At 38.2% G+C, this 11299-nt stretch overlaps 1 protein-coding gene across 1 annotated transcript; it reads right to left on the reverse strand.

The window, feature by feature from the left end:
• Positions 1–1268: 1268 nt before the first annotated feature.
• On the reverse strand, positions 1269–9011 carry LOC146467172 (mitochondrial amidoxime reducing component 2-like). The gene is made up of 7 exons (XM_085126124.1): positions 8660–9011; positions 7404–7586; positions 6389–6551; positions 6072–6212; positions 5150–5217; positions 4712–4783; positions 1269–1548 (listed from the first exon to the last, which is right to left on the reverse strand). The coding sequence occupies exons 1-7, from the start codon at positions 8884–8886 to the stop codon at positions 1428–1430; spliced, it is 975 nt and encodes a 324-aa protein (XP_084982250.1). The 5' UTR covers positions 8887–9011; the 3' UTR covers positions 1269–1427.
• Between the last annotated feature and the right edge of the window lie 2288 nt (positions 9012–11299).

Consider the following 11299-nt stretch of genomic DNA (forward strand, 5'->3'; position numbering starts at 1 on the left):
TATTAAGTTCTTTTTTCTTCGCATATTTTTAAACCGCGCAAAAATATCCCTGCATTAGTAGGTACTACCCATAGGAAACCCAAGTATCTCCAGACGCACAGAACGTATGCGCAGTAACAAAAGTAGGAACCGTCCTTAAGAAACAGTATATAGGATACATGTTAACTCAGGAGGGCTTCGTGAATCTGACCCCTGGTTGATGGAGGGGGGAGCGCTAGCGGTGGGGACTAGAGAGACAGGTTCCCATTTCATTGGACTACAGCATTACATGTCTGTTTTACAGGTATGGATACTGCTTGGCAACCAGGCTGTAATTCATTTTTTAGCCTACATTTCAAATGAATGCTTACAAAACTGAGGAATCCTCTTGGCTTATCTAAGCAGTGGCTTCAGTAAGCAGCTGCTTAATTTTGTATAAAGGGCCTTTATCGTCTGTATCAACGATTGTCGTATAATTGAAAATTATGTTTCAAAAATTCTACGACAGTTTGCGTGTCGTACTCGCCAAGTTGTAGTTTTAATTTCACAAATTCATACAACAAAGTTACAGCTTCGAAATCGACTTACTAGGCAAATATTGAATTGAATCCAGGTCTTTTTGACTCTTCAGAAAAATTGTCACAACGTTGTTGCAATCAACGGTGTCTTGGATGCGTTTCCTGTAGAACATGAAATTCAGACATGCTTTGCTCAATAAGAACTATTTCAAGTTCTGTAGACTTTAAACAGAATCCTGTATTTTCGAGGATAAAGAGCCATACTCAAGAATCCATAGTTCTTTATAAAAATACACTACAAATATCATTGTTTTTAAACGACCTTCTCCTTTAGTACAAGAAAACTGCTAGACACTGCAAAAACGGGCAAAGCGAAATGGCAGAAAAAAATATCGCTGCAATCGCAATTACTTTTCTTCTGCGTGTTTTTGATATAGAGCCCGTCACCTGACGAGTGTGATACTGTTATTTTATACTTATAGGAAATAGCCTGTGCATTTTTTCGCTAATTATAGTCAAACAACCGAAAGAGAAGCTTAAAGTCAGACTTAACACATTGCAGTTGTTAATAAGACAGTTTATTTGTTTCAGCCTTCTAAATTATGAGACTTCCGTGTATTAACTGATCGCAACTGAATTGATAGTTAATATTGGCCAGCATCGATTCGAGTCTTTGCTGATGGCAGAGCTATCAATAACGCCGTCTCAATTAAATTCCCTGGGAGCGACCCAGGGATTCTATAACTTCTGTCTTTAAATTATATATGCATGTGAATTTTTGGTTAGCTTTTAATAACAAGAAATTTATTATACTCTGAAAAAAGTTACAAATGGAAGCATTAAATATAATGCCCCTTGATTAATGTTGTCTTATTATCCCACGGCCGAAACATCAATTAAATGGAAATATATATTTTGATAGCTGTTTGATTAGCCGGAGATGAACACAGGGTCCCCAATCTTGATAGTTCCTTCACAGTCTGGTGCACTCTGAATCCCAAAATAAGGTGCAAAACCATGCCTTGGGTCTCTGTCTTCAAACAATCTAAACCTAGTTACAAAAGGATAAAAAAGAAGACAAACACCTTAGAAAATTGGTGGTCACGACCCTTTTTTTCACAGAACACTTTAACTAGGAGAAAAATACCAATCAGGGTCCCAAAGGGGGGGTCCCTGGAGCCCTGGAGCCCTGAAATTTCTGCTGTGGAGCCCAGAGCCCTATCATTTTACTAACTGGAGCCCTGATCCTTTTTTGACTGTGGAGCCCAGACCCCAAAGACATTTTGCGTGGAGCCCGGAGCCCAGCATTTTCAAGTTTGATCATTCGAGTTCCCAGATTGCATTGATTCTTGATTACTGCCTTTTTGCGTTTGTTAATTTATGCGTGTCAATGGGCCTAAAGAAACAGAATCCGAAGAGAGGCCAGTACATAATACAAGTATACGCGGTTATCTCAGTTTACAATGATATGCGACAACTTATTTAGGGATTTAATGAAAACTTTGTTATAATTGTAGTGGGCGCGATAAAAACAACTTTATAGTAACCGGACGTTCCTTTAGCAGTTTGCTCGCAGGTATCAGTTACAACAAATTAAAAAAAAACTTGACAGATCATTTTGAAGATACAAATAATAATTGATGAAGATTAAAAGAGAAAAGAAGAAAAGGAGATCTTAAGGCAGAGCGTTAACAAACCACTAACGTGGAAAAGTTTCATTGACTATGTATTTTGCTTGTGGGATACAAACAAAGAAGAAATAAAACATTTCATTGAGCAAGCAAATTCGTACCACCCTACCATAAAGTTTACCGCTGAAGTCTCACAATTAGAAACAACATTCTTGGATACAACAGTCTATAAGGGAGAGAGATTCACCAAAGAATCGATTCTCGACGTGCACACACATTACAAACCTACTGAAACATTTCAGTACACAAACTACAACAGTTGCCACCCAGCAGGCGTCAAAAAAGGTTCCGTTAAAGGAGAAGCCCTTAGGCTTCTGAGGACAAACTCTTCTAAAGTAGTGTTTGAGGAAAACATTAAAAACTTTAAAACATGCCTAGCATAGAGAGGTTATCCTAGTAACCTGGTGAACAAAATCCTCTCCGAAGTTAACTTCGCAGAAAGAAAGAACGCTCTTACACAAAAACAGAAAGCGCACAAGAAAATTGTACCCTACGTCACACAATTTCAACCATCACTGCCATGTTTGAGAAATATTCTAATGGACAAATGGCATTTAATACAAAACCACCGCTACTAAGAGAGATCGATATACAAGGAACCTCCCTTGATGTCTTATAGAAAAGGGAAGTTGCTTAAAGACATGCTTGTTAAAGCAAAACTATAAAGTCTATAAAGGCTTTTATTAACACAATAGGCACACAGCGGGAGTCGTGCAAGTCTGTCAACCCCATTTAAACAAGTTTAATATTTAATCCACTTATAAATAATACGAGATAATATAACTGGTTGCTTGGGTTTAAAAAATTGATCGAAATTGCTGACTTTTTTATTTGCGTATTTGATTAAGTGTTAAAAATAGAATAATTTTTACATATCAAGATTGTAGACCAGAGTGGAGCCCGGAGCCCTAAAGCAGATGATGTGGAGCCCTAGGGCCCTGAAATTGTCGCCTTGGAGCCCTGGAGCCCTGCATTTTTAAATTTTAAGTTTTTTATAATTTATTTACCGATCTCTGAAAAATGTGTGGTTACCCCAATTTTCTTTTTAGATTCATCAACTGAAAAAGGGGACGTTCGTAGTGTTTTTTGGCTAACAAGGCGAGGCATTCGAAGAAAACAGCTTCTTATACAATCAAATCTAACTTTCTTTGTATTAGTAAGTATTCTCCTTAACTGTTGTCACAGCGTACACTGCTGTAACAGGAAATGACATCTTCAAACGACAAAGGGGCAAAGCAAAGTAAAAAAAGTGACCACGAAATGACAAGTCAAACATTAAACTTGTAACAATCAAAGATTAGGGATTGCGCTCGATGATCTCAATCCCAGGCTCTCTCTCCTTTGCCATGTTGGTGATGATGTCATTTGCACCTGCAAAATCTGCGGGGGATGCCAGATACGCGTCCAAAGATCCATTCATTCGTTCGTTGATTGTCTTGCTCTCAACTCCAAACACAGCAGTTAGGAGTGCGTTCCCTTTACGTCAAACGCAATAATCCCTGGGAGGGGGGGACTCTCATATGAAAGGGGCGGGGATGCTCGTCGTCTCGCTTAGGGGTGTAAACTTCACTTAGGGTGCTCTGGGCAAAATGCCATTATATTCAGCCATGAAGATCTCGTTTAGGATTGCATGCGAAGAAATATAAAAACATATATTTGTCTGTGCTTTAACCCTTTAAGCCCCGATAGTGCCATATGGCACAAGATGCAATTACATGCTCAATATTCAGTCAATTTGCATGAAATTTGCACAACTAAAAGATCTTGGAAAGATCTGCACATGGAAGGCATAATATCATGCCCCCGTCCTATACAAGACTTGATTTACCACCCCTGCAACTTTTGGAGCTAATTTTATCTTTGTACTTTTTAGGCCAAGTTAATATCTGACAACAACCAATGCACTGAGAGCTGCAAATTAAGCTATAGTTTAGGGACTGATACCCAATCGGTACAAGGAACAGGAAAATTTTAAACGCCTTTTTTTTTTTCATTTTGGGCACTTGTCAATTCAGTCTGTGACCTCCTCCATTTCTTTTGGTGTGATTTATAGCATACCCCAGAAAATACCTTTCAAATGGTACATCACAAGTGGGCTCCTGGTTTATAGTTACCGATTTAGAAAAATTTGGCATTTCCCTCGGGGCTTAAAGGGTAAAAATGGTCTCTTTGAGGGGTCAAAATTCAAAATTTAATTCAAAATTTCCGACAAGTATCCCTGCCCCTTTCATATGAGACCCCCCCCCCCCACCCCCTGGGGCAATAATCCACTATTTGACTTCAATTGGTATGGAGGGCAGCTGGGGCACAGTGTGGTCATCATCAGAAATTTTGGCAGGAGTACATAAATAACAGCAGAATATCGTGTTGTGGCTTATTACAGCCGCAATTCATTTATTGTGGGATTCAACAAAATCTAATGCAGGGACACTGTGATACATGTAGGTTATAATTAACTACCACTTTCCTAATTGGACACTTAAATAATGCTTTCAAAAACTGTTCAGTTGATGTGTGTGTTACCTTCTTAAAGTTGACAATGGTTCAAGTCCATCTTTCTTGCCCCTCTCTCGATCTACTGTGGTTTGAACACACCTAATTCAGGTAATAAACAAATCAATTAACTTTTGAGGAAAAATAAGCCCGCAGCCCAATTTACAAATGTCACTGAAGGTAAAATAATTTAATGTGCAAAACTTGACAATGCGCAGTTCTAGAAAAAAATTATAACCATGCAACTCAATTGGAAGGTCATCAGAAATTCCTAGGGGGAGGGGGAGTCTTAAAAGTCAAAGTTTAAGAAGCAAAGTATGAAGCTAAAATGAAATTTCCTGTGGGGATGGGGGTGCAAAAGAAAAACCTTCCGTGGGGGGAGTATGGATGTTTTCTGGAACTGCACAATAAACCAATAAATTAAATGGTGATTGAAGGTTATATAAATTTAACATTGATCAGCTTTACCTTCCGCAGTCTTTTAGTTTTCTGAACTTCACATCTGCTATCTTCAATATTCTATGCAACCAATGATCCTAATAATACAGTAATAATGGCAAATCAGATTGAACACTTTATGTACATAACAGCCTTTTTTAATGCTGACAGAATAACATATTAATTACTATATTTAAAAGTGATATTCACTGGAATTAGGAAGTTAATTTGCATCTGAAAAAGACCCACTAAAGAGAGGAAGCTTGCCTGCTGTTATAGGTATGCAAAAGGAGTACATGTACCGGGTTCTATGGAAATTATATGAAAGGGTTAATATAAATACCTTCTCCTTCAAAAATGGTATACAAAAGGGTAAATTAGTTTCAATCCCAAGGAGGACTGCCTTTGTTGAGTACCCCACCCCCCCTCCCCCCCCCCCCCTTACTGAGACCATTTTAGGCACCATGGCAACTAAAATTTTGGTTCACAGTAATCTGGTTTCAAAGAGTTGCTATAACCTCACCAATAATGTTGTCATCAAATGGCCTGATGACTGAGGAAAAAAATTAAGTTGAAGTATTTTTCCTGAAGTTATAAACTGTTAATTTACATTTAAGTTTAATCTCAGTTAATAATTGTGCAGTGGAACAAAAACCTTTTTCATCAATGACTAATTATAAACTAGAAAGTATATACATGCATTTAGCACATATAGAACTGGTCATCCTTTGACAAAACAATGAATTACAACATGGATGAAAAGAAATAGTAGGACATTATATAATAATAACAACACCTATTACTTGGAAATATTAAAAAAAAAAACATAAATTGTTGCAACATAAAAGGAAAATGTGGAATGTAAAACAAAAGAACATTTATTTCTGCCTGCTGCCCTTAAATCACTTTAAAAAAATCAGTACTACACAAAATATTAAATTATGACACAAACCTCATCAAAGGGTTCAGTGCCGCCAATAACAATGTTGGGACGGAATCGGTCCATGCTGACAGGAGATTGTAATTCTTTATTCAGTGCTACTAAGGATGCCTCTGTCGCAATATGGTAAGATGAAACTGCTGCATATCCGGTCTGGAAAAAAAAAACTATTACAGTTAGCACTCTCTTCCTTCACGTACAGTGGTACTTGGCGAACGCCTTTAACTGTGCAATCACATATATAACCTTTTTTCCATTAATCAAGGCGTCCATCCTCCCCGAGTCACACACACACACACACCATTATTAGTCTGGATATTATACTGTACCTTGTCACCTGGTAAAGCTATATCTCCCCACTTTGCGTCTTGCATGCTATAACGAGGTTCATAGATTTGGTACATTCTGCATCCTGTACTGTTAAGCAAAGTTGAAAACCAAGCTGCTGCTTCATCTCCTACATATCGACTTTTGGATGAAATCCTGAGGACCCTATCAGAAAATATGACAAGAAGTTAATACGTCTGTGAAAATGTATGGAAATTTGCGTTAGTTTTCACAATGAGAGCAATAATTATAATTTGCATAAAATGGAAGGACACCCAGAAAAAAAGGTGGTTACGTAAGAGAAGCCTACAAGAAATTAATGGATGTTGTATGATCTCGAACTTCCCTTCTCTTAAATCATTTAATGAAAGAAAAGCTTTATATATACCTGCCCTAGTTGCTTAGAACAGACAAATTCATCCAGTGGTTAGTCTTTAGTCTAGGAGGTAGAAGTATTCCTTTCACTTTTTATCCACAGGAAAGTCAGACTTCACTGGATAATTAAGTTTACCAGACTGAGTGCACTTTCTGAACAACTGGGGCCTTCTAAAGATTATATGCAGTGGGATAATTCTAATGCGGGATTCTATTATTAAGTCGGACTGCTGACGTTAGCTTGAAAGCAATGAGAATGGTTGGAGGAAACTGCAGTTGCAATGTAACACATATTATTTAATATGTATGCAATTAATTTCTATTTTGAATAATATTATTACACAGTCTTTAAATGAACTTAAATGTTATGTATTTCTATCAGCTAACAATGAATGATTTTTAAAATTTGGAACTAAAAGGTTGATAAATGATGATGATGATGATGATGACGACGGATGATGGATGACAGATGATGATGATGATGGCAGCAGCAACATTGGTAGTGGTGCTGGTGATGAATGAAAAGGTGCCAAAAGAAACATGAACAATGTTGGACACGGTCATCATGGTGGAGCATCCACCCACGGAAGCAACCCAGTTGGAACACTGGCTAGATAATCAACCTGTAAAGTAATCGCATACTTGAGGTCTTCAATATAATTTTCTTCCTTGTCCAGGTGCACATTCACTCGTAAAGTATCCATGCCTGGAGCATCAAGACAAAGTGTCTTTCCATCATCCTCAAAGTGTGGAGTAACTTGAGAAAACACCGGCTTGTCAGAACATCTAATATATTCAAAATCTTTGTCCACCACAATCCAGCATCTTAAGAAAAAAAAAATGTACAGCAAAAGATACAGCTACATATAGGTCCACAAGGAACATGTAACATCAGTTAACTAATATACAGCTTATTGAACTGAAGAAGCCAAGATGAAGTATTGTGTATTAATGCTTATTCCACCCTTTCCCAATCAATAACACCATGCATACTCTTAATCAGTCTTCTTTCATCAACTGCATTGATGACAATCATTTTTGTATATAAGGACAAGACAGTGCAAATTTATTTTTAACAATAATTATTATTTCTGCAAACAAGCGTTGGATATGAGATGATAGATAGCCAACAATTAAGGCACGTAGAGCTCTCCAACAACCACAAAAGAAAAAACAACAACCAGATGACAACTTAATGGCTGTGGTTTCTTGGGCAAGATAATAAATAAGCCCATATACCATGGCTGGTGAGCCAATCAAATCCCTGGAATAGCATTATACAATGATCCAATTTTTAATAATAAAAAAATAGTGATGTTCAACGAATTTGACATATTCATATCAGGAGTGATATTCAGTATTATTAATTACATTGCGGCAAGATTTCCACACAGCTCCATACATTAATTTTAAAAGGTATTTTAAAATATTTTGTTATGTTTCTGATGTTGACGGTAGTTTAATTCATTCATCAATCACAATTTCCCTGGTAAGAATTTATATATGTTTTTAGTTTGGTTGGAGCATTATGCAATCTTTTGCATGTGTCCAAACAGTAAATGACAATTTTCCAACAAATACCCATGGGGAGGAAGGGGGAAGGGTGGTCACACTTGAAACTGACTGATATGGAATGTTTGAGTTGCAAAATGTATGCATGCACAATAGGTTGGTTGCCATTGCCGCCATGTTGGTGCCAAAACAAATGAACATTTGCTCACATAGTTTGCATAAAAATGGAAGTTAACTCCCAGAGGAAAAAAGTCTTATTGTTCCTAACCACCAACATGGCCGCCATATGACGTGGCGTGCAATCAACCTATTAATGGTAAATGTATGGGGCTAAGTGAAAACATTGCGGCAAGATTTCCGCACAGGAAATCTTGTCAGGAACAAACCTGTCTAGTTCCAATCCTTGAATGCAGCAGTTTGATGATTCCAAAGAAATTCCCTTGCAGGATTTCACTGGATAAATAAAAATCCCAGTTACGTGACCTATTTTCTCAAAAACAAGATGCTCTAGTTTTTTCTGATTTCTCTGTTTCCGCCAAAGATAAGCAAATGCAATAAAATGCAGCGAAAGGGGGAGACAAATTGTCCACAATCTGGAATGAGAGGCTCCCATGAATACATACAGAAATACTAGCACCAGAGATTTTACCCGTGCGCGAGGAAAAAAGGCTTTTTGTCCACACTTTCGCGTGACTCTTCAAACATTTTAAAAACGTGCGCTCCTTCACACCTCACAACTCGTCCCATTCCTCGAAATAGACGACCGAGGCTAAACTATTCAAAATGGTATTATGGCTTCCGCCGCTGTACGAACTTGATACCCCTGGCAGTACTTGGCGGTAGTTCTTGTCAGTAATTTATGATACCTTGTTTTTATGTTCCTTTTTTTGTTTTGTTTGTTTGTTTTTCATAATTGGCGTGAGGGTCCTCTTGGGGCTAGAAGATGAAGACGATGAGGAAGATAGAGAGTTTATTAAAAACTGCATCGCAGCCAAAGGCTGAATTGCGCAATTATTTACAAATGTTTTATGATACTTTAATAAATTACAAATGAATCCTTGATAATAAATAAAAAACTAATTACAGTGTTAAAAATTCTATATAAAGTATTTATATTAAAATATGCTAACTTATAAAGTATGTGGGATAAAACTACAGCCTTGACATCGCATATATAAAAGTGTTTCCTGTTCTGTTTGTAAAAAGCTTCGGTATATTATAATGACGCTGTCGTCTTAGGTTATAGCGTGAGTTGTCATAACCTGGTGGAAGGAGGGCTTTCAATTTATGGTTTGGATCACTAACAATGTTATCAAAAAGCTTGCTGCATAGACCGTAATGATGATCCAAAATGGGTGTTACCCCCACCTCTATTGCCGAGTTGCACTTTCCTGATGTTGTTATTGATATTGCTCTTTTCTCGAGCCGTACCAGCTCGTTCTTTAAGTACTGGGGGAGACCGTTGGAAAAGACAGGTGCTGCATAATCTATAACAGATCTCACGCACGATACATAGAACATTGCTAGATCTGGTTTCGGAACTCCCGATCAGAACTGTGTTTTTTCTAAGATACTCTAAACCCAGATAAGCCACAGGGCATCGTTGATCATGTATTGATCCCAGCAGCAGTAGCAGTCTTGCTGCGTTCTGTCGTCCTTGTGACTCAAAACGGCCAAGTTTTAGTGATTTGAAGCGGGGGCGAAGGGGGGGGGGGGGTTGGGGGCGGTGTCTTTTTTTTACGTAACAAGAAGTGCGCTCGAAAGCACAGACAGCAAAGTGCATCCACCAATTTCCACATAGTACCCTCCCCGGGGTTCCCTCGTATAGCATGCGAAAGGTAACAAAATTTCACATTTAAGGGCTCACTGAATGAAAGAGTAGCCAAAGAAATTCCTGGCAAAAATTGAAATGCAAAGATTACCGATAACGTATAAGAATATTCCATCCGTATATTTTTGTCATTAGGACCTCATTACACCCTGTGGCACGACATTTTTGTTGTTTCTCTAGCCTCACAGTCAGTTACGAGTGGAACGAGACCTGGAGTCAATTTGTTCTTCAGGAAAAAAAACTAGCGACGAGTTTGTTACACGTGTCAATGACTTTCAAGTTAACTTAGATAACACTATTCCCGCCATTGGTTAGACTTCGCTGCCATTGCGATTCTATGGTCTAGAAACTCTGCCAAAATCATGGATGCTCCCGTCTAGCCTCGGCTAGCTCAGTCGGTAGAGCAACGGACGATCAAATCCGGAGGGCTTCTGTTCGATTTTCGTCGATTTTCGTTGCCTCGTGCGATCTCCCATTTCCTTACTAAGGCCAACGCTCACTGTGGGAAACTCATAAGTTCACTTTAGCATTTTAAAGTACATCGCACAGTTAATTCTCTGATTCATCATTAAGGACGGTGCCTACTAATAAAGAAGTATTTTTGTGTGGTTTATGACTATGCGATGAAAGCAGATCTTAGCAAGGGCTCGAAAGGGCTATTGAAATCAAAAAAAAAAAAGAAAAAAACTGGGGGTAACCACGCATTTTTTAGAGATAATTAATCAACAATTATTCTAAAAAACTGGTAAAATACAAAGCAATGTAGGGCGTTTTTTTTTTTCTAAATTGAAGCTTTATTATCTCTGAAAAGTGCATGGTTATCCGCAATTTTCTTTTTGGATACAAAAAGCACCACACATTCAGCATTCAAATCCTAGCAGTATGCAGGATGTTTGTCCCATGAACCTAGTTTAATGGCCTTAGCTCCCACGAGTCTCCTGTAACTCAGTGGTAGAGCATCCGAACTAGTAATCGGAAGGTCTTAGGTTCGACTCCTGATAGGAACACTCGGATTTCTTTTTCCGAGTATGCCTGCGTCACTTTCTAGAATAATCATCATTCTCAAAAAGCACTTGCTAAGTCCTATTTTCTCCGCATAGTTTTTAGCCTGCGAACGGAGACGTATTTTCGGCTGTCGCTTCTCTCCGCCGAAAAGGTGGAGAGAAGCGACAACCGGAGAAACGTCTGTGTTCGC

This window comes from Pavona decussata, unplaced genomic scaffold, assembly GCF_977016875.1.
Source record: "Pavona decussata unplaced genomic scaffold, jaPavDecu1.1 SCAFFOLD_137, whole genome shotgun sequence".
In the NCBI taxonomy this organism is placed as follows: domain Eukaryota; kingdom Metazoa; phylum Cnidaria; class Anthozoa; order Scleractinia; family Agariciidae; genus Pavona; species Pavona decussata.

Excerpts from the sequence above, each read along its gene's own strand:
- LOC146467172 (XM_085126124.1), bottom strand. The coding sequence starts at position 8,886 with ATGGGAGCCTCTCATTCCAGATTGTGGACAATTTGTCTCCCCCTTTCG. Across the intron at positions 7,587-8,659 it reads CAAGGATTGGAACTAGACAG|ATGCTGGATTGTGGTGGACA; the intron begins GTTTGTTCCTGA and ends TTTTTTCTTAAG. Across the intron at positions 1,549-4,711 it reads CCATTGTCAACTTTAAGAAG|GTTTAGATTGTTTGAAGACA; the intron begins GTAACACACACA and ends TTTTGTAACTAG.